The sequence below is a fragment of the Urocitellus parryii genome, chromosome 8, assembly GCF_045843805.1.
Source record: "Urocitellus parryii isolate mUroPar1 chromosome 8, mUroPar1.hap1, whole genome shotgun sequence".
Taxonomy (NCBI): domain Eukaryota; kingdom Metazoa; phylum Chordata; class Mammalia; order Rodentia; family Sciuridae; genus Urocitellus; species Urocitellus parryii.
In genome coordinates, this window is record NC_135538.1 from 108,426,938 (window position 1) to 108,450,678 (window position 23,741).

At 33.0% G+C, this 23,741-nt stretch overlaps 1 protein-coding gene across 5 annotated transcripts in view; it reads right to left on the minus strand.

The window, feature by feature from the left end:
• The window catches only part of Ubr2 (ubiquitin protein ligase E3 component n-recognin 2), a 125,723-nt gene that overhangs the window by 37,998 nt on the left and 63,984 nt on the right, over nucleotides 1–23,741 (minus strand). For all 5 annotated transcript variants that reach the window (XM_077802195.1, XM_077802194.1, XM_026383359.2 and 2 more), the window contains 18 exons: nucleotides 21,381–21,544; nucleotides 21,193–21,292; nucleotides 20,277–20,405; nucleotides 18,788–18,971; nucleotides 16,250–16,311; nucleotides 15,481–15,591; nucleotides 14,731–14,796; nucleotides 13,073–13,195; nucleotides 12,877–12,940; nucleotides 11,803–11,927; nucleotides 9,648–9,700; nucleotides 7,414–7,516; nucleotides 6,141–6,189; nucleotides 5,458–5,612; nucleotides 3,620–3,722; nucleotides 1,171–1,280; nucleotides 979–1,059; nucleotides 191–369 (listed from right to left, as the gene is read on the minus strand). In XM_077802195.1, the coding sequence (XP_077658321.1) occupies nucleotides 191–369; nucleotides 979–1,059; nucleotides 1,171–1,280; nucleotides 3,620–3,722; nucleotides 5,458–5,612; nucleotides 6,141–6,189; nucleotides 7,414–7,516; nucleotides 9,648–9,700; nucleotides 11,803–11,927; nucleotides 12,877–12,940; nucleotides 13,073–13,195; nucleotides 14,731–14,796; nucleotides 15,481–15,591; nucleotides 16,250–16,311; nucleotides 18,788–18,971; nucleotides 20,277–20,405; nucleotides 21,193–21,292; nucleotides 21,381–21,544 (1,961 nt within the window). The remainder of the gene's footprint in view (nucleotides 1–190; nucleotides 370–978; nucleotides 1,060–1,170; nucleotides 1,281–3,619; nucleotides 3,723–5,457; nucleotides 5,613–6,140; nucleotides 6,190–7,413; nucleotides 7,517–9,647; nucleotides 9,701–11,802; nucleotides 11,928–12,876; nucleotides 12,941–13,072; nucleotides 13,196–14,730; nucleotides 14,797–15,480; nucleotides 15,592–16,249; nucleotides 16,312–18,787; nucleotides 18,972–20,276; nucleotides 20,406–21,192; nucleotides 21,293–21,380; nucleotides 21,545–23,741) is intronic.

Sequence of the window (23,741 nt, forward strand, 5' to 3'; positions counted from 1 at the left end):
AATACTTTAGGTGTCTACAGTCAAAGATTTCTAAGATTAATTTCTTTAGGTGGATGGCACAAAACTAACAATTCTACTAAATTACTTAGGACTAAAAATATACTCCTAAAGAAAAAAAAAAGAAACACTTGACCCTAATTGAAAACTACTCTAGTCAAGACATTTAAGAAATTGTGATTACTTTCTTTACCTATTATCAAGAACAGCAGAGGTAGAGGAATCCAGTTCTAATGTCTGCTGAAAGAGCTCTTTGTTCTCATCAATAAAGTGTCGCTGCATCTCAGACATTTGGGCCATGATTTTTTCTCTACGCAGTCTGGCAATCTCAGCCTTTCTTTTCCTCTCAGCTTTGTCTTTGTCTCTTGAACTCTGAAATTATAATTCATTCAACTAGACCATCAGATGCAAAATGAACATTTTATTTCCCAAAGCAGAGATATATATTTAGTATCAATATTCAAAACTATTCTACAATCTTGCTTAGCCCAAAGAAGAGATCTTCAAACAGCCTAATATTAAAAACAAAAACAAAAACAAAAACCACCCCTCCAAAAAAAATTGCCACACAAATAAATGTATTTGTGGCACATTTCTTGGAATTTAATGTTTGTGAATAATATCAACTTACTGCAGATGAATTTAATTTGCTCATACTAAACTTGCTACAATTTGTCTGTATTATCAACACTTTACTTTCTTTTTCTTTTTGTAGTGCTGGAGATTGAACACAGGGACTCATGCAAGGCATTTACTTTTCTTTTTTGGGCGGAGGGGTTCTGGGGATCAAATCCAGGGGTACTCAGCCAAGGAGCCACATCCCCAGCCATATTTTCTATTTTATTTAGAGATAGGGTCTCGCTGAGTTACTTGGCACATTGCTTTTGCTGGGGCTGGCTCTGAACTCATGATTCTCCTGCCTCAGTCTACTGGGATTACAGGCGTGTACCACCATGCCTACAGGCATGTACTTTTTTTTACCTCTTCCATTATAGTTCCTTCTGTCTCTGCCACAGGACTGGTAGATGAACTCTCTCTTATCTTCTTAATAGCATTAAAAGTCTAAGACAAAAAAATAGTATCAGTTACCCTGAAATTATGAAATATTATCACAGTACACAAATAACAAATATTTAATGTTTCTCACAAACAGAGCAGTTTAAAAGATGTTACCTTTAAAATCCACCTAATCATATCTTTGTGGACTTCCAGGTAGGGGGCATTTTGTAGTGTCTCCAGCATAGCTAGGATGCTTGGAGAATTGTTTGGTGCTTCACCAGGTTCTAAGGCAGAAAAAATAAAAGGCAAAATAACACTAGCTGACAATTTACAGAGCTTAGTCTTGTCTACAAGAAGATGAATGTAGGTGCTTATCATTATCTGTTGCTTATCATTTAATTACAGCCTTACTTAATAGATTATTAATACTTATAGAGATTATTAATACTTCTTGAGAATGTGACATATATGTCTAAGATTAGAGTTCATCAAGCAATCATAATTCACTTCTTACACCAAATTATTAACATAGCTTCCAGCAATTTTAAATGAAAACTCACCAAAAAAATCTGGTTTGAGATTTTATAAGTCTAAGAAAATGAATTAGGGTTATAGGGGTACATATGTATAAATATATCTATTTACTTAAACCTTTTAATAAAAGGTATATTCAAAATAAAATAAAATTTTTCCCTTAAAAATTAATTGCTTCTGTATTTGAAGAAAATAAAAGTCAAGACCATATTCAAGAGTACCTTTAATCCAATATTAGCTAATTTAGTTTGTAGTCAGAAATGTCAAATTATTGATTTTCTTGATTTAAGTGCTGACATTCTGGCAAAACATTCTTCTTTCCTAAGAGGAGAAGGGATTGAACCATGTGATCTTGAATATTCTTCCAGATCTAAAATTCTGTGGTTGTGCTTTAGGAATCTGACTCTAGATGAGAGGATTCGTTTTCTTTTTTAAACAAATAAATATATATGTGTGTCTTATTTAAAATAAATATTTAAAAAAAATAAGAGTAATGTCCAGAGAAAATGATGATTGTTTTAAAAAAGAAAGAAGGGGAAAAGGTGAACTTGATATTTAATGATGAGTAAATGAAATCAGGGAGCTGTCTTTGCGGTTATTCTAAAGTAAAAGCATTAGAGACAAAGAAAACAGGAGGTTCAACATTAATCCATGGGAAGAATATCAAGAGAAAAAAAGGAGTAGGGAAAGGCTGGCACCCACAAAGACAGTCTTCAGTGGCAACAGGCAGTTTCTCCTCTTGCTTTCATTTACTTGATGAAGGCAAGAAGGCAAACTAGAGATCTAGCAGTAAAGAGGACCACTTCCTCCTCTGTCCTCAGTAGTAGAGGATAGTATTCTCACAGTCTTTATCATTTAGGAAGAAATGGCACTGAATAAAATTATAGAAACAATCCTTTTCAATTCAGGAATTCATAAATCCCATCACAAGACCATAAATTCATTTATAAACATTTAGCACATGGCTGATTGCGGGTCTGGGCAAGGTAAGCACAAGCTGAGCCTGTCAACTTTGGCACCAGAAAGCAGGGTGATGTAAAAACACTAACAGACTAGGTGAAAGGGACACAGAAACTGCGTGAACTCCTATTGACCAAAAGTGGCATGATCTGAGTATAAAAAGGAACAATAATAATAACTGTAACACACTGAAAAAATAAAAATGTACAAGTCATATTTTTTAAAAAACCCACACAAACTGTAAAGATTAAGTTGTCACCCGTAACAGGTAATTATTAGACCAAATGCTTATTCTAAAAATTAATAAAAGCTTATTTTTAAGAGGTTAAATATGATGTCTACAACAAATGGTTCAAAGGTACACAAATATAAACATGAATATCCCTGAATATTAACAACTGAGTCTAGGTGGTAGGTATGTGGGTGTTTATTGTACAACTCTCTTTCAACTTGTCTCACATTTCCGAAAGTTTTAAAATAAAAATTAAAAATATTTTCCTGGCCTTCTTAGAAAAAAATAAAAAGAAACAATTACTTTGCATAAAATTACAATCCAATCCTCTACAGCTAATTTTATTTTCAACATTATACAATCTTATGTTTTTGTAAAATAACTAAAAAAATTTAAAATGAAATCCTGCAATTCCATCTACTATGGAGGCTGAGGCAGGAAGATTTAAGTTTGAAGACAGTCTGGGCAACTTACACCCAGTTTCAAAATAAAAAAGAAGAAGAACCAGGAGTATGGCTCAGTGGTAGAGCGCCTCTAGGGTTTTGTCCCCAGTACTGGAGAAAAAAAAAAAAAATTCAACCAAAAAAACCCCCCCACACACATCTATTTCCTAAAGATAAATGTATGTGCTATACCAGTTTCAACCTGAGAACTCCTCAATATTTTTTACTGTTTATGAATTAAAATTTATGCATCTCAAGTATGTGTAGGCCCCAAGTATTTTTATATTAAGATCTAATATGATACCTTTAACACAAAGATGAATATATGTGGCCTCAAATATTTGAATTCAGCATTACCTAAATAGAACTTACATAATCAAATAAAAGAAGTTATAAGTGATTATTTGAAATCACTTACATTTTGCGTTAGTTCAGTTAAAAAGTGTATACATACTTGAAATCTTCTGAGTGAAGGTAAATGTTACTACATGCTCTTCCATGACATTCTCTAAATGTTGTTTTTCTTCTTGTAGTGCCATTCCAATTAAATGTAACACCTCAAATAAAATGTTTTGTTAACTTTTTAGTAAAATAATCAAGTATATATTCTTATTTCATATAACAAAAATAATTAACTCATGATTGAAAAGTTAAATCAAGTTATTAAAGATTAAATGCAATAAGAAACAATTCTAAATATTATTTTTTATTGAATTCAAAGACAGATTCATTTTATAATAAAAAAATTCTCAGTAAGGAAATGAAATTTTCTATTTTAGAGTTAAAATATTAGGGCAAGCTAAAATTACTATCAACTATGGCCAAGCAATTCATGTAATACATAATGTTCAGTTTTGTTCCATACCTACACTTCAGTCTTAAAAAAAAAATCTTGTGATAATCATTGGCCAAATAATTATAGAGCTGAAGGTGTTTATATTAATCATCAAAGAGTCATATTTTTATCTCTACTGTTACACAGTTTACTAAAATGTTTGTGGTTCTTGCATAATCTGACAAAGATTCCTTAAGAGACTTAACGAAAACATATAACTACATTGAACTTGTATATAATTTACTGCTCCTGTTCTGCTCACTATTTTTTTTTTAAAGGAGATATATGTGTAAGGTTCGTTTTTCTCTCCACAGAGTGTACTTGTTATAAGAGACTTGGAAGAACTAGATAAGCCTGAATGACATAAGTGCATATATGAAGTGAATACTGTTCATTGCTCTTCACTCCTTCACTTCCCACAAATCTTTTGCTCACACAGTACTAATCTCTACTACAACATAGCTCCCAGCTTTTACCGTTTTAAATACATGTTTATAAATGGGATTGCTCAAGTATTCATACACTTTAGCCAATGAGATACTTAAGCCTGTTCAGACAATTAAAGAAATGGTAGTTGAATTCTTGGCTTTACTGCTTTCAAGCCTTCTTCTCTCTCAAGGAGACCCTGAATGGTCTCATCATCTTTAACCTAGGAACAAACTGCTTCTTTAGAGGCCTGAGTATTATAAATTCTGTATGTAAAGTGCCTAGCATAGCACTTTATTTCTGTAAACTGAATAATTGTTTTGCTGTCATCACTAGATGAGTAGTGAGAAATTAAATGAATCTCACTGAAACTTGGCTTCCTCATCCATACAATGGAAAAAGCAGTACCTGTTAACAGGGTATTGTGTGAATTCTGGGAGATAATGTAAGAATGACTTACATTACCACTATAAAGTTAATTTAAACAAGGTTCAAGAATTCCCAGGTTTTAATTATAGAAATATAAGTCTCCAAATTTCAATTTCTTCGATTATAAAATATGAATACTAATCTGGGTAATGGCTCAGCAGTAGAGCACTCACTTGGCACATGCGAGGCCCTTGGTTCGACCCTCAGCACCACATAAAAATAAATAAATAAAGGTATTATATCCAACTACAACTAAAAAAATAAATATAAAAAATATGGATACTGAGGAAATCAAGTTTTTTTTTTTAATATACATAAAAGCTAACACATTATACCAATATCAGAGACTGTGTATGCAGAGGCCAGGACCAATTATGAAGAGATATATTGACCAAATATATCTACCAGGCACAAATTTTTCACAGCCATACACAAAAGGAATAATAATATGATATTAAGAATTAAGTTAATACAGTACATTTTGTCCTAATTTTTCTGTGTATAGATAATGACAAGAATACTTTGGTTTCTCACTACAAAACACTACATACGTATGTGTGTGTGTGTGTGTATATATATATAAGAAATGTCTTCAAACATACCCTTTGTAGCATTGACTCTGACCAGGCATATCCATTATGCTCCACAGCCCACTGTAGTATTGTTCCCATGATGCACAACATGACATCTGACTGCAAAATGTTAACTAGACTTGCAAATAAAGGGCAGAATGGAGGCAAAACTGGAGGTGGAAGTGCTGAAAATAAAGTTATTATGGTTTCTTTTGTAGAACATGTTTTTAAAAACTGTTAGATATTTTTGATAATCTTCATTTGAAGAGTATTCATTAACACATCTCTCTTTAGAAAAAAAATTTTTTTCTGGTACTGGTGATGGAGCTCAGAGCCTTGTGCATGCTAGGCAAACACCTTACTACTGAGCCACATCCCCAGCACAACACACATCTTAAAACTATATTTCACCTTCTCAAAGTTAGTCCAATGTACAAAAAAGGTTGCATAGATAGCAGTACAAAGAAAAACAATTCTTTTCCCTAGAAATGCCTCAAAATTTGAGAAAAAAACATTAGCCCCAAAGTGACTTAATATAGACTATCTTTATGTTAATATTTATTTATTATTCCTTTGATTAATTAGGAGGAAGTTCACTTGGAAAGCTTACATTTAAATCTTTCATGTCTGCCAAGGACAATCATCATAGTTAGAAAATAAACTTCAGCAAGCAGAAGAGATCAACATGAGATTTTTGGAAAGATTAAAAATACCTGTATCCTCTCTATTTTGTCTTTTCAATTTCCGCTGAGCTTCTTCTGCCTAGTAAAAATGAAAGTTATTTAGATGGCATTTATAATACAAAATAATTTAATACCCTAAACTAGTAATGTAATTCAGTCTCTATTATCTTCTGGTTTAGAAGATTTTTTTTTTTTTTTCTTTTGTGGTGCTGGGGATTGAACCCAGGGCCTTGTGCATCCAAGGCAATATCCCCAGCCCCTCAGAAGATTTTTTTTTATCATTAGTGTTGCAGTTCCTCCCAAACTGATGTAGAGTTAACTTTTTCCCCTCTAAAAGCTGCCCCAAATGACTTCTTTGTTGCATTAAAATGCAAGGGAAACACGTACAAACCAAACTCAAATTTAGGCTATATGATAATATTAAACACTAGGTTTTTGCCGGGTGCAGTGGTGCACCTGTGTAACCCCAGCATTTTGAGAGGCTGAAGCATGAGGATCGTGAGTTCAAATACAGCCTCAGCAATTCAGCAAGACGCTGTCTCTAAATAAAATATAAAAAAGGGTAGGGGATGTGGCTCAGTTGTTAAGCGCTTCTGGGTTCAATCCCCAGTACCAAAATCAAAACCAAAACACTAGTTTTGTATAATGCCACTTATTATAAAAGGAAAAGTATAAGGAGACTACTAAAAGGCAAAATTTACTTAAAAGTGATTAGGAAAACTGTATAAATCTCCATGGAAAAGCATTTTTAGTAGAACCAATTCTGAAATGTGTGTAAAATGGGTTAAGTAATTATAATGCAGGTTGAAAATTTGTCTTCAAAATCCAATATGTATGGGCATATATAAGATTATATATACATATAGATCTTATAATCTATGCATAAAACCCCGAGGGCAGGGGTTTTATGCATAGATTATAAAATGTTAAGCAGTGACAGTCTATGCAATTTGTATTTTTTTTCTGTATTTATACCTTTTTCATATTTTCTAAATTTCTACAATAAAAATGAAGAAAACTATTTTTTCAATCTGTGAAAAGCAGTAAAAGATTTTTAAAGGATAAAAATCCAACCCCTTCTCATTATACTTTTATTTTAATTTATTTTTGGGTACTGAGGATTGAACTTAGAGATGCTTTACCACTCAGCTACATCCCTAGCCTATTTTTATGTTGAGACAGGGTCTTGCTAAGTTGCCAAGGTTGGCCTTAAACTTTTGATCCTTTTGCCTCAGCCTCCTGAATAGCTAGGAACAAGCACAATTGTGCCTGGACCCCGTATACTTTAAAATTTCCCAGTTACCTTGGACTGCTCTGCCCTTGAAAAATGATAGAAATACAAGTTGAACTCTTTGGTGCATTCTGGTTTCAGTTCATACATGCCTCGTCCTGTTAATCCAGGTTTTCTAGGGAAAAAAAAAAGACCCTTATAATATTTATATTCAAGTCATACACCAATTCATGAGTCTCAGATGTTAGGATAAGAACCAAATCTCTGATATCCTTCCTATGGGTGTTAAATTGAAACTTAATTTGGAATTCTCAATCCAAATTCTAATGTGCATCTATTTTATTTACTACCTCCACTTTGAATTCATCCTGAATAGACAAGTGGATGTGATGGATATGTAGCACCAACAATTGAAAAGCCTGACAACAGGGGACAGGTTACATAAATGACAACATTTCTAAGCAACTGAACACCATTAAAAGTGATGTTAATTTCGGTATTTTTTTTTTTTTTTGAGAGAGAGAGAGAGAGAGAGATAATTTTTTAATATTTATTTTTTAGTTCTTGGCGGACACAACATCTTTGTTTGTATGTGGTGCTGAGGATCAAACCCAGGCTGCACGCATGCCAGGCAAGCGCGCTACCGCTTGAGCCACATCCCCAGCCCCTCTGTATTCTGATATGTAAGATGTTTGTGATAAATTCTATTAAGTTAAAAAAAAAAAAAAAAGCAGGCACAATACTGGAATTTAAAGAGCCTTCCTAAGCAGGATATAAAACCCAGAAGCTGAATTAGAAAGATATTTAAAACACTTGTGAGAAACACCACCAAAGTTAAAAAAAAAATAAAAAATGAAGTGATAGGGACAAAGTACTTGCAATGTATTTAATAGAGTAAGAATCAATATCTCTAATATATAAAAATAATTATGGAACAATAAGATGGGGATGAACTACTGCAAAGAAAAATGTACACAAGTATGACTAATTATAAATGGTCAATAAACACATGAAAAGATGTTTAGCCTTATTGGTAGAACAATGCTATTAAAATAAAGTAACACCTACCTAATGTGTATAAATTAAAGTGAACAAGGCTAGGGGTATAGGTCAATGGTAGAGAGCATATATTGAAGTCATAGTTTCAACCCCCAGAACCACTTTTAAAAAAAGGTAAAAAAGAATACATATATTAAAATATTAAAGCCTTGACAAAGTTCTAGGAAACTCTCTTCCACTGTTAGAACTGGGAGTAGAAATTGATAACATTTTGAGGAAGGCAATTTGGAGTTTATGTATTAAAATACATATGCTTTCTTTTGATTCTGCAGTTCCTCAAAGAAATACTTTTGTATACCAATGACATGCACTACTGCTCAGTACTTTGTTCATAATAAAGAACATCAAATATCCATCAACAAGGGAGAGGTTAAATACATTATAGTACGTAACTCTAAAGAAGTGAATCCATTTTTTTAAAGTATGTATATTCCTAGCCATTGACACATACACACAGATACAAATGTTATGAATATAGAGAAAAATTTAGAGGAATATATAATGTAGTAGAAATCACCTAAGTGGTTGGATTATGGTGATACTTTTTTCTTCCTACCTTTACCTTTCTGTATTTCTCTAAAAGCATGAATTGCCTTTATAATCAATAAAAATAAAGACACTGCAGGGGCTGAGGTTGTAGCTCAGCGGTAAAGTGCTTGCCTAGTATGTGTGAGGCACTGGGTTCGATCCTCAATACACACAAAAATAAAAAAATAATAAAGGTATTGTATCCATCTACAATTAAAAATATTAAAAACAAACAAAGACACAGCAGTTGGAGTGGGAAGTAGAAAAAAAAAAAAGCAAGACTAAGAATCTGCCTCAATAACTTCAAGAGGATAAACTAGTTTATTCAATGGGGTACATACTAGACAATGGAGAAGGAAGCATTCAGGACTATCTCATAACTTACCAGGCACATTTAAATGCAAACAAAGAAAGCAATTTTAAGAAATTACAAAGTATTTACTTTGATCACAAGTCAAGACCACTGGTCAGGTTAATTATTATTTGAAACTATTAGCTATGGTTCCTTCTGAATGCTATGAAAAATCCTCATAATGTTACTTTATATTGCTGAGTGCAGTGCTAGATCATAAAAGTGAGATGTTCAGCTCAGAATTATAACATGAAAATGTCACTCTGAAAGCAACAAATTCATCCTCAGTTTCATCAAAGGAAACACTCTAAGAAAAATTACTATTAAAAAAACCCATAAAATGTGAAATAACAGGAAAGATACTCACTTGAAATGGGCAACTGCTTCAATTACACTCTCCATGCCAGTCTCCTTGTTTTCCTAAAGGTACAGAAACAAGTAAATGTGCTTCATGTTAATAACAATTGATATCAATTTGAGCATGATGCTTTATCTCCATAACCCTTATGGCAACCCTATGAATGGGTATATTATTATTCCTATTTTTAAAGATGAAGATATATACATTTAGACTTTTTGCAAGCTGATGTTCCAAGTTATATAATTTCAAAAAAAAAATCACTACCATATGGGACAAAGGTAGTAGCTTTCAAAAGGAATTAAATAAAAATTCAAAATGTGTAAAACATTTAAAAAGAATTTGGGTAAAATATAATATTTTGTGAAATAGTTATATTAATTTCTTATCTATTTTCAGTGAAATAGCACTTCCATTTCAACAGAAATTCTGTAAGTAAGGAAATCTCTCGTCAAAAAAATGTCTGAGAAATATAGTTGCTGTCACTTGTACAAAGAATTTGTATCACTCTAAAAATGTGGTTTTAGGGATGGGAATTATAGCTCAGTGGTAGAGAGCTTGCCTAGCATGTACAAGGCCCTGGGTTAGATCCCTAGCACTGCAAGAAAAAAAAAAAAGCTGCTTTAAATTTATTCTTCTTCAATGTGTAGGTTAAATTATGTAACAACCCAAGATTGATTTTCTACATTAAAAAGTACAAATAATTTTTATCCTGACTAGATATCCAGTGATAAGAAATTACTAAGTACTGTTGGTTTCTAAAATGTGATGATGATATACATAAACTTTTTAAAAGAGTTCTAAACTCTCTTAGATCAAAGCTTCTCAATCTTGGCACACTGACATTTAAAACAGATAATTCTTTTCTATAGTACTGTGCACTGTAGGATGTGTAGTGGCATCCCTGGCCTCTACCCATTATACACTAATAGCACCCTATAACCTGTACTGAGTGGAGACACTGCTAAATATTTCCTCCGTAGGAGGCAAAAACATCCCTGGTTGAGAATCACTGTGTTAGGTATATAAAGTCCTACTTACAGATGATGGTAAACTTAGCATTCTATATAAAATAATCCAATGGGGCACAGAGGTTAATAATTGGGGTATAGATGACAGAAGATTGGCCAACTGTCAAACGCCAATGATGGGTTTACTATGTTTTCTATTCCTGTACAAGTTTGAAATTTTTCATACTAAAAAGTTTGAAAAAAGTATTATTATGTAACAAAGATTGAAAGCTCAGAAGAATAAATGTTAAGGTTGAAAGTTTTGATTAATTCCGAATTTGGGAAAATGTCTTGAAAAACTTCAATGAAAATCAAGTTCCTTCCCAACTATTAGAGTTGAGTTTCTGAAAAGCTCTATGGCTGAAAAATAGGTAGCTGAGGAACTTATGGCCCTGGGAGGAAAAGAGTTACAATTCAACCTATAAATATTTTTATGATTATTACTTCACTTTCACTAAAATGAAAACAAAAAATGGCTCTTTATTAAGAAAGAAAGGCCAAGTATGATGGCAGATGCCTGTAATCCTTACTGAGGAGGCTGAGGCAAGAGGATTGCAAGTTTGAAGTCAGTCTTGGGCAACTTAGCAAGACCCTGTCTCAAAATATAAAAAGGGTTGGCTAATATAGCTCAGTGGTAGAGCCCTTGCCTAGCATGTATGAGATCCTGAGTTCAATCCCAGCACTGATAGGGAAAAAAAAAAAAAAGAAAAAAAGGAGAATTTCTGGATGCCTGAGAAGGAAAATGCTCTGGAAAAATGTAGTCTATCAACACACATGGGTAGGTATTTCTCATTCCCAACTTCAATGTACTACATTACAAAGTATTATTTATAGTCACGGCAATTCTGTATTCAAGATATAACCTCTCTCTAATGGATACTAAAATTCATTTCAGGACCAGCTTTTTTTCAGCATCCTTACATCTTTCAAGGTCTTATTGTAAAAGATTCGATCCTTGTTTGGCTTTCTACCACTAGTCCCTAGTACTCTTGTCTTCTAATTACTTATAGTAAGAGTAACTGGAACTATACATATCCTAGAAGTGTAGTTTTTACAATTATGGGAAAGGTATACAGGAGTAAATCTATACATAATAAAACTGTAAGGAAGGAAAAGCTTATTATATTTTCCTTTTTAAAAATATAGGTACTTACATCTTCAGGTAAAGATTTTACCAATTCACTATGAGCCATAGGTTTGATGCTCAACTGATGGATAATCTCCCGCTTAATTTCATCTGTAGTATTAACCTGTCCAACCCCAGGACTAAATCTTTCTCCTGTCAAAAAGGAAAAGGTGTGTGTGTGTATGTGTGTATATATATATATATATACACATACACACACACATATACACACATACACTTAATAATTATGTGATATATACTTAAATTATGTAACAAACACATTGCATAGTGGGAAAGAAATGACTAGTCATGAACCAACTAGGGAAAGAGCAGCTCCTAACTGTACTTCTGAGTCTCAGACACAGCAAATGAATGCAGACTTCAGGCAGTAGAGAGAGCTCTGGTTGCTATTTTGAAGGAAGGATCAGAAAAAGAGTAGGAAGGGATACAATATAGTCAAGGGAACTGCTTTCACTGCATCCTCCTTGTGACAGTAAGGAGGGAGTCTTCTTTCTGTCTAGTAGCAAGTGAGATATCACCTTTTGAGACCTTCTTCATGCATCACCTCCCATCAATAATCTGGATTCTTTATGGACTATAAAGCATCTGGCTGAATAGCAGAAGTGACAGAAGGTTAAGGGACAAAAGAATCAGAAAGATAGGGGTGGCTGAGGACTGAAAAGACAGGTAATAAGACAACTGTATCTATAGGCCATAGGTCTCCATTCATTTGGAAATATATTTAGAGTCAAAACATATGTAGATATCACAAAACCAGGGAAATATCTAAGATATAAATTAGCAATAAATGGCTTCTAAATGTTCTATCCCTTTCTTGCTAAATTCTCCTGTTTCCCCAAACATACAGTCTTCCAGTTTATTCTACTTCTGAAATTGTCTTTTCTCCTCTTTCTAAAGCACCACAGAAACACTTCTCCCTATATTACAGTAACCAGAGGGGAGGGAGGAAAAAAGGGATGTTCTAATTCCCTTCCCCTAAAACTGAGTACATATCTTCTCATAACAAAACACAGTTCAGAAATTCTGAGCTATTTTCTACCACAAAGTCCAATGTAATTTATAACAAACAATATAAACTTACCAACAAGCATTATAATGAGATACAGCATTTCTTCTATTAGAGTATTGTTCTGCTGAACAACATCCTACAAGCCAGGGGAAGATAACATTCAAAGATAAGAATATGCATACTGTATTCTCTCAGAGGACTAACATATCCATGAAGAATGAAAGATGCTTCTTTAGTGATGGTTGTATCTCTTAAAACACACCCTTACCTTATGAGTAATTTCAGAACTAAATCTTTTTCCATAGTCTGGTGTACTGAAAATCTGATAAAGTTCAAAGCGGCTGAGCATTATCATCAGGAAATGATTTGGATCCATCATGGAGACACCTGTCTTTTTTGTTTGTTTGTTTAAAATAAAGGAAAAGAGGAAGGTCAAAAGGGACACTAAACATTTAGTGAAAGATATATAGGTGTGCACAAGAAAAAACAGCTTATCTGATTACCAATTACAATGAAAGATTAAAAACTCACTTATCCCAAACCCTACATGTGGTAGCTGACAAATGGGAACAGGAATCTAAATTGGTAAAGCAAAACACACAGAATAAAAACCCTCCAACACCCAAACCCACACATTTGACTTTTTCAAACTTTTTTTTTCTTTTAATGCTTTGAAATAATTGTGTTCCTATGAATTTGATTCAAAAGGTTTATTATCAGGGTTCACTGTCTGGACTCTGAGTTAAATGCCAATTAAGTTCCTAGAATTTAAAAATAGGCATTATATTAAATTATTATCAAGATGCCTTAAATTTTTGGGGGGTGTGTGATAAGCATTATACTGGCTGAAGAGACAGCTTTTACATATTAGTTTCAATTCTCTTTTAATTTCATTTGTAAAAATTCTAAATCAACCTAAATTTTAATTTACCTGGAACCAATAATCTTTTCTATATTTTGATTTATCTTTTTTTTTTTCATAATTACTATATTCATTTAGCAGTAACATGGAGCAACCACTGTGTGAACAAGCACTGTGCAAGGCAAAAGGGGCAAAAAAAAAAAAAAAAAAAGAAAAGAAAAAAATGAACACAGTTGCCACAGTTTAGGGAAGATGGTGGGGATAAGTATCATGCTATGGGTTCTCACAAAAGGGATAATTGGTCAAGTTCTAGAATGTCAGATAAGGACTCTTGAAGAAAGTAATAAATTAAACACTAAGACACAGTGGAAAATAACTAAGCTAGGTGAAGGGAAAAGTAGCAGGGAGAAATATAGGGACCAAAATATATAAATGTGCAAAGTTTTAAGACTTAAAGAGCATGGCAAATTCAGGGATCTTCAAGGTAGTTAAGTATCTGAAGCCTTGAAAATTAAGGGGTTTAAAATTAATTAAGTAACTAGTAAGAGGTGGTGGCACAGGAGGCTGAGGCAGGAGAGGCCTCACAAGTTTGAAGCCAGCCTCAGCACTACAGTGAGATCCTAAGCAACTTAACGAAACCCTGTCTCAAAATTTAAAAAGAGCTGGGGATGTAGCTCAATGGTTAAGCACCCTTGAGTTAAACCCCAGTAAACCACCCCTCAACCAAAAAATTAGTTAAAGACAATCAGTAACCAAAGGATGGTTTTCAGTTTTCTGACTTCAGCAACTGTGTGATCTATGGAATAACTCAACAAGGTAGGGCATCTAAGACAGGAAGAAAGTAAGAAGGAAGTAAGAACAGTTATTTTGACTATGATGAACCTGAGATGTGCCCAGGAAACCTAGGTGGATATGTTCTATAGACTGGTAGTCTGAATGTGGAGCTTTGCTGGATAGGGCTAGGCTAATTGTAGATTCAGGAGTGACTGATTACAAGTGACTGGATTCAGTGGAAATACAAGTAGTAACCAAAACCTTTAGATTCAATACTTTTAATTCATTACCTGAAGCATCACTATATCCTTGTCAAACATCTCACGTCTGCATTTCACATTATGGTAGTAATAAATCTAAAAAAAAAAAATTCATTATATTGGGTAAATAGGCTTTTACTAGTACAACTATCTCCTTGTCCCTCACCCACTTATAAGCACATGGGTTTGTGTAAATATAAGCACTGGTATGTATATGATGTGATTTCCTGAATGGTTAACATTATCTTAGTACAGATTAATTAATTAGAAATTTCCATGTGGTATCCATTCTGATTCTCATTTTGCAGTCAACTTGAGTTTCCCAACAAAATATAAAAAGTTGTTACTTCATGAACGTTTAGAGCTTCCAAAAATATGAAAAAAAAAATCCATACTAAGCCTTAGTAAAGTTTAAAAAGTGAAATTTCAACTTTAGATCTCTACTAAGAGACCTTTTATTTTTTAATCCAATTTAATATAAATAGATGAAATTTATAATTTTATTGTTTTTTTACTATTCAACTGTTCTAAAAAATATTTCAAGAGAAAAACTAATATCACTGTGATTCATTTCTATTTGTAATTTTGTTTACTGACAACGTATAAATAAATTTTCAAGAAACTTAAAATTGGTTTAACATTACAGTTATCTTTTAAAAAAAATTTCATATAAACTTTCAATAACTAAATCCGCTGAAAACTACAACCTTCATAGAGGCCAATGAATGGAATGAAAACTACACAGAATAAAAAAAGAAAGAAAGAAAAGAAAAAGCTTACCTGGTTTACTAGTGAGAACCCATTTCTTCTCCACATCCCAGCATGTACTTGGGCACATAAAACAAGACATCTAAGAGGGTGTTCAATCAACATTGGTGGGCTAAGTTCACTCTGCAGATTAAAAAAAAAAAATCCATAGAAAGTCAATTCCAAAAAGAAACTTGTTTGACAAGAATCAAAATTTTATAAAACACAGGTTAAAATTATTTTACAGTATGTTTGGGTGACAGTTGATTCTGTGTCAACTTAACTGGGGTCTGGTACCTAGTTTATGGTCAACAATAGTCTAGATGTTGTCAAAAGTTGTTTTTTATATATGAGTAACATTTCAGTAGACTTTGAGTAAAGTAAATTACCCTCCATAATGTTGGGTAGGCCTGATCAATTCAGCTGAAAGCCTTAAAAGACCTTTAAGGTTCCTGAGGAGAAGGAATTCTCTCTCCATGATTGTCTTTGTTCTTGAGACTGCAACATTAACTCTTCTCTGGGTCCCTCCAGTCTGTCAGGTGCCTGTAGACTAGATTTGCTGGCCCTATGATCGCATGAGGCAGTTTCTTAAAATAAATCTTTCCTTAAAACACACATGTATACATGCACGCACACATTTTATGGGTTTTGTTTCTCTGGAGAACCCAGAGTTGCTGGTATTACAGGTGTGTCCCACCATGCTTGGTGAGAACCAAGATTAATAAAAGTTTGTTTCAATTTGATTTCAAATACAAGGAACATAATAAACAGGTACTTTTGTTTAAATGCCAGAACCACTTACTAGAGGTAGGAGCTCTGGAAATTTATATGCCACTTCACTTTTGCTTAATAATACATGCAAACCTGCATGGAAGAACAAACAAAAGTATTTCTATTAAGTTAAAATAATTTAGGAAAAAACCCTAAATATTCACTCAACTTTATTATGTAAATTTTTTGTTTATTTAGGAACCTGGATTACAACTTAAGATATAAAACAAACTATATCCAGAAATGAAGCTTTTCAATGGTTATTCTAATGAATCTCTATATTAAAAGTAGAATTAGAAGTAGCCTTAATTATATATCCCAACATACTTTGATGACATTAGAAGTAAATGTTAGATGTACAAGCACAGCAAAAGCAGCTATATAACCATCAAAACAATTTACACATGTTATGCCAACTTTAACAGTCATATTTCACTGGGTCATAGAGTTTATTCCATTTAAAGGACGGGTGAAAGATCCTCTGGCAAATAAAGAGAAAATGGCCTGGATTCAAGGTTTGCACTAATTTGAACATCAGAATTAGGTTCTCCAGAACTTCTAGAATCAAAGCCTTTTTTAGTTCCTAATTTCAAGGGGCTCTTTTTGTGGCTTGACCTTAGTTAATTCTGATTATGTCCTGTTTCTGTCACTGCCTAAATAGAGAATGCTCTTTACAATCCTGTCAATGTACACTGGCCACCTTCCTCATCCAGGAAGACCTGCATTACTGACCCATTCTAATAACTTGTTCTCAACAGTTATTGCTCAAGTTCTGTTAGCACACTCTCCAAGTTATTAAGGACCAGTTTTATATGTTTCCTTAGCTCACCAATTATATTATAAGCATTCAGGACAGGGATCATCAAATACTGTGAGATGACTACTCCAAAATATTCACTGCACAAATTTCGGGAGGTAAAGACCTAGGCAGAGATTAGTGCCTTTTTAGAATACTGACTTTCTTCACGCTGCAGATTCAAAAAAAAAAAAAAAAAAAAAATCCATAGAAAGTCAATTCCAAAAAGAAACTTGTTTGACAAGAATCAAAATTTTATAAAATACAGGTTAAAATTAAAAGTTAAAAGTTACAGTTTCAGCTTGTAACACATACAGATTTTTAAAGGAAGAAGAGATCAGTGGATGAGTTGGACATGGGACTCACTTTCCTGTCTTTTAGTCCAGTCCTTCTCCAGAACATGCTATCAGTTGCCTATGTTGAGAACCAACAGTTTTCAGTTGCTCAGTACACTTATAAAAACATAACTGGACCCAAACAATAGGAGAAACTTTTTTGTATGATCACAAATTCACTCTAAGTAACTATCTAATGTACTATTTCAATATTCATATGTTTAAGAACAATTTCATAAGCCTCAGAGTAAGTAATCTCAACTTTCTACAATTTCAATAACACACCCCAAAAACGTCTGGCATACAAAGGTCTATCAGCAGGACAATGTGATAATACTTAGAATAATGAAAAAAATGTCTTCAAAATGAAAGAGGGATCACTACTACTGACCCCATTTCGTTAAAAAGATAATGAAGAAAAACTATGAGTAACTCTAGGCTCCTAAATTCCTTGAAAGACACAAAGTACCAAAACTCACACGGATAAATAGATAAATCTGAATAGGCCTATAACTATTAAAGAAATTGAATCAATAATAAATAATCCTGAAAGCATAATATAGTTACACTAGTAAACTCTACCAAACATATAAGGAAAAAATAATATGATTCTTCACAATCTCTTCTAGGAAAAACAAAGAGCAAAACAAAACAAAAATTAAGTATGATCCTCTATATCACATTAAAAATTACCCACAAACATAGGGTAAATTATATATTCTGCAATGGGTAACAATATCTACTTTTTTGATAACTTCTATTTTCTGAGTTAAAATGGAACTCAAGGGAACAATGGTGTGTGAGCAGGATAAGAATATCCAGAATCAAGAAATATGGAAGCTGTACTGAAATGAATTTGCAGAGATGAATAAGTGCATATTCAAAGTCTTTGGCTGCTGCAAGATGGCAGTTTCAGATATTTTAACAATTATAAATTACTTATAAATCAACTACTGAGTTTAAAAAATCTATTACCTCAATATGATACTCATTCATAAACTTCTGTTTAAAAGGTTACCAACAATGTGTAAGAAACAGCTTAGAGGGAGAGAAAGCCTAGGGTGGCCTTGGTTTAATAGCAAATATGTAAGTGTGGATAAGTTTGATTTTTAAGAACACAAACTTTGAAGCTGGATTGAATAAACAATAAAACATGTAGTATCTGTAGTTAAGTCTATGGTACAATGGTTATAAACATGGCCTATGATGCCAAACAGCTTCAAAATGCCAATTATAATTCTTCTTTACCATGTGACACTAAGTACACTCTATGCCTCTGTCTTCCCACCTGTGAAGCAACTAATATTAATACCTACCTCATGTGATCATCAAATAAACACATAAAACTCTTAGAATAATAGATATAATAGTAGGTACTCAAAAATATTAACCACCACAGAAAATTTTTAGGGTTCTTTTTTTACGGGAAATGCTTTACCTGCAAGTAAGCGAGAAACTGGGAGGTGAATGCTAACTTTTTCTTGGGAAACACAGTATCTGATAGTTTCCACTGAATGTCCACAAATGCTTAGTGTGATAGGCTGTTCACCATCAGTAAAACCACCATGACACTGCATCAATACAGCAAGGCATTTCTTGTAAGCTTCAATTAACACTTTTTCCTAAAAAAAGAGGATTTTTCTGTAAATTATTCAAAAGATTTGGTTTCTACAACATTGAATAAGCACCTCAAATTTGATGATGATTAAGTACCTCAAATAACAGTATGGACAAAACCAAACTCAGTCCTCCCTCCCAAACGTGGTCTCTTCCAGTGGGCCCTGTCCCAGTGAATGATATCTCCTATCAAGGAAGCTGCTTGCAACCTAGAAGCTATTCTAATACTCCACTTTATCTCATTCCACATTTGTCTGATATATTACCAAGCTGGCAATTTCATCTAAATATTCCTCAAAACTAGCCAAAAATCTTCTATCTTCAGTAACTCCAAGGCACAACCAACCATCTTTCTGGTCCATGCTTCAACTCTTACCCCATCCACCCATTCTCTACAGAGTAACATTTGAAAAACACGTAAATTGGATCCTGTCACTTTTCTGCTTGAGGGTCTCCAATGGCTTCCCACTTCAATAAAAATGTAGTTCTGAACTTCCTTCCATGGCTTCCAAGTCCTGCAAAGTTAGATATTCCTGCCTGCCTCTCTGCCCTCAATCTCTCTGCTTCAATCACAGTGCTTTCTCATAGTTCCAGGAACAACCACAGTTCTCCTCGCCACAGAATATTATAAAAAAGAACAAAGAATATTCCTAATTCGGAGGAATATTCCTAACTCAGAGGAACATTCTTTATTCTTTTTAATATTTTTTTTTTAGCTGTGGTTGGATACAATATCTTTATTTTATTTATTTATTTTTATGTGGTGCTAAGAATCGAACCTAGTGCCCTGCACGTGCCAGGCGAGCCCTCTACCGCTGAGCCACAATCCCAGCCCCTCTTTATTCTTTCTTCAGCAAAATTTACAAAGTTCAGATCTCCTTACATATATTCATATGCTCCTGATTCCCTAATTTACAAAAGTTCTTATTTGTACTTTATTGCCAAAGAAGGCTAAAGAATTTTAAAACATAGGACAAATAAAACAACAGAAAAACTTTTATTTTTGGATAAATTTATAAATTACTATTTTATATGCTCAAAGTATAGAAAGGATTATGAAAAAAAGGAAGATATAGTTATATTAGGGAAGAGAGAGAGTAGATTATTTCCTTCTCTATTTACCAAGGTTTTTCTTAAGGCTTTAAAAGTTTAACATTCTTTATTGGATTTATAGGTAGAAAGGGAATGCATGCTGTTTTGAGCTAAGCTATAAAACTACTTTCTTCAAATCTCTTCAAATTTTACTTAGGATTCTGTCTATTTCCACTCTTTCATCTTGCTGTTATCTTTCACCCCTAGAAGAAACTCACATCTAAAGCACACCAGTCCTGCATCATTGAAATGACATGTGTTAGTTTCATTTGTAGTGTAAAGGCTGCTTCCCACTCTGGTTCCATTTCAATATGTTGTCCTACTTGACGGGTGATTGGATCCATTCCCTTAAAGAAAGTAAAAGAATTTTATATGAATAAAAACTATACCTTTTCTCTTATAAGAAAACCTAAGGAATAATGCAGAAGAAACATATTGATTATAAAATCATACAAAGTCAAAGTCTTAACAGGAAGCTTCCAGTAGTATGAGAAGTGATAGCTTTTTAAATTATAGATTTTATGTAACATTCTCTAAAATACAAGGAAAAAATTCTAGTAAAATATAGAATGAACCATTTTAGGGGTAATCTCTAAATCTGCTTCAGATAACAAAATACTTCATTACTTCACTGTAATAATCTTTCAAATTCCTTTTTAACTCTATCATCTATGTTTAAAACAAAAAAAAGCTTTTTTTAATTTTATATTTTTGGTGGTGCCAGTCATAGAATCCAGGGCCTCAAACATGCTAATAAGCACATGTTCTACCACTGAGCTACATCTGTAGTTCCCTGACAGGTTTTTAAATGTTACTGAACTGATAAATACATACTAATGGTAATCAAAAGAATACCAAATACAAAAAAAGCACTAGATGCCAGAGCTTTTGCTGGACTCTTATTCACTCTATACCTTTCTAAGAGTCTCCAATTAGAGAGGACTTTCTTGATCCAAATTGTAGCCATTCAAATTGATCTTTTGGAAATATGCTCAAAATGAAAACAACATTAAAAAGCCACAAATAAACAAACAAACAAAAACCACAGAGAGAAAGGTGTTCAGTTCAATGAACAATAACAAAAACAAAAAAATTAAGATTAAAAATAGAAAAAAAGTGGCAATTTATACATACCTGCATGCATTTCAGTAATTCCAAAAAGGCATCAAACCCTTCTAGAAACTTCTGCCTCAGCTCATCTGACCATTCAGTTGGTTTGCTAATTAACACATACCTGAACAAGATAACAGAAGCATTGAACATATAAACATTAACATTTTACAAGTTGTTAACTGGTTTGACAATTAAAAAAAAAAACTTACTTGAGATCTAAAATAAGGCTCTGAACTCTCCTAAATTTGAAGGCTTGTAAAGCAGTGTATCGTTCAAACTGAAATCTGCCCTGGGCATCTCGATGTCTCAAATGATCCATGAAAGTTTTAATAATAATGGTCATCAGATTTTCTTCTGTGATGAGCATTCGAGCCTAAAACAAAGTATATCAGAGTGCAGATAATCAAAAGCTATTTACTAGAAAGCTAAAAATGTCAGTGACATTGTGCAATTTAAACTTTTTTTCAACACAACTATAAAACATCATAAATGCATTACTGGATATTTCTAAATAACAATTACTTACTCCAATTGCCACGTGTATGGAGCAACAATTATATCAGATGCCAGAATGTTAGAAGACAGATCCAAGGCTCATTATTCAAAGATAATTCAGGGTGGGGGATCTGAACCAGGCTGCAAACTTTCCTTAACTGAGACATTTAGACACCTATAATGGTATGGTATAATTATTCTAGGATCCAGAGGTTTATGGCACAGATTTTTTAGAACTCAGTATGAAACTATATTGCCTCAATCTCCCTAGTTGAAATATATTTTTGTTTTCATTTCTCTATAAAAAAATGTATATACAATACATATATATACACACACTCACAGATAACATACTTTTGAATAAGGGATTATGTGTAAATGACATCAAATATAACAGGTTAAAAAGTAATTTTCCTAGGTCCTGAGACCTCCCATCCAAATGCAGATACTATTAGCAGTTTCTTGAATTCTTCTAGAGATGGTATGTTTATATAGTGTATATATATCTATATATATATATCTATAATGTTACATATAAAATTTATAACATAAAGTATAGATTAGGTATATAAATATGGATGTCTAATTATCTCTCCCCGCCCAAGAATAGCATATCATAAATACTATTCTATTCTCTTCTATTTATCATATCTTAATTAATTAATTAATTTTTATGGTGGTAGGGATTGAACCCAGGTCCTTGCACATGCTAAGCAAGTACTCTACCAACTCTATATCCCCAGCCCTATATAATGTATTTTAGAGACTGTCCCATATCATTTCATATAAATTTCCCTCATTCTTATCTTTCTTTTTTTTTCCCTGGGTAAAATAACCCAGGGATATTTTACCACTGAGGGCATTTCTAGTCCTTTCTTATTTTAAGGCAGGGTATCCTTAAGTTGCCCAGCCTGAACTTGAACTTGCAATTTTCCTGCTTCAGTTTCCCAAGTTGCTGGGATCATAGGCATGTACCATTGTGCCTGGCTCCCTCATTCTTTTTAATTATCATCAGGTATGTTTTATATCGTATTTTATTTAGCCAGGCTCTTACTGTTTCCAGATCTATGCTTTTACAAAAGATGTTGCACTAAATATCCACTGTGTATAGTTAAAAGAATATGTATAGAATAATTTCCTAAAGTAGAATTACTAAATTAGTATACATTTTGACATTATCACCAAACTGTCTCCAGAAAGAGGCTTAATAATCTATATGCCCAACCTACAATATAGACCTTACCCTTACAATAACACAACGTAACTTAAACACTGATGTTTACCATTCTGATCATGATCTTTTTTATTACAGTAAAAATGGTGATATTCAAAGTAAAATTAGACAGACTTAACTAAGGAAAATTAAAATAATCAAAATAACAGAGTATTTTCCAGTGAAGAATAAAAGTCAAGTATGAAGGGCAAAGAGTGTTAACAGGTTAAGCAAAAGGATTTTCCTTTTTATTTGTTGTATTAATTGATTTTTGAGGAAGTTAAATAAGTGTGATTCAATTCCACTGAGTTATGGAAAAATTCTGTAGAACTATCTTAGAAGACTTAGAGCAGGTCATAAAACAAGTATGGTGAAGGGGCAAATCAACATTGTTAGAATCTAAATCTCACAATCAGGGTCCTTACTAGCATTTTTTATTTCAAACAAATGTTAAAAGAGATGGTTCAACTACTACATAGTTTTAGATTAGATTCTAATTGTCTTTACCAGGTGACAAATAAAAACATTAACAGGGTGGCCCATTAGTAATGTCCCATTAAAATGGGAGTTATCCTGGCATTTCTACTTCTAAAAAGATAACTAATGAAATATATCTTCCAAAGTTAAAAACAGAAGGATTAAAAAAAAAAAACAACCTTATGTGCATGGCTTCATCACTTTATGCCCAGATTGTTGCTAGCCTTTCAAGGTTTCAAGGTAATTTTTAACATTAAATATCTAACATATCTAACATTACTATAGAGTCCTAGTACTTCTTATCACATATCGTTTAAAAAAAAAAATCACTAGTTTTGTTTTTTATTTGGGTACCGAGGATCGAATTCAGGGGCACTCAACTACT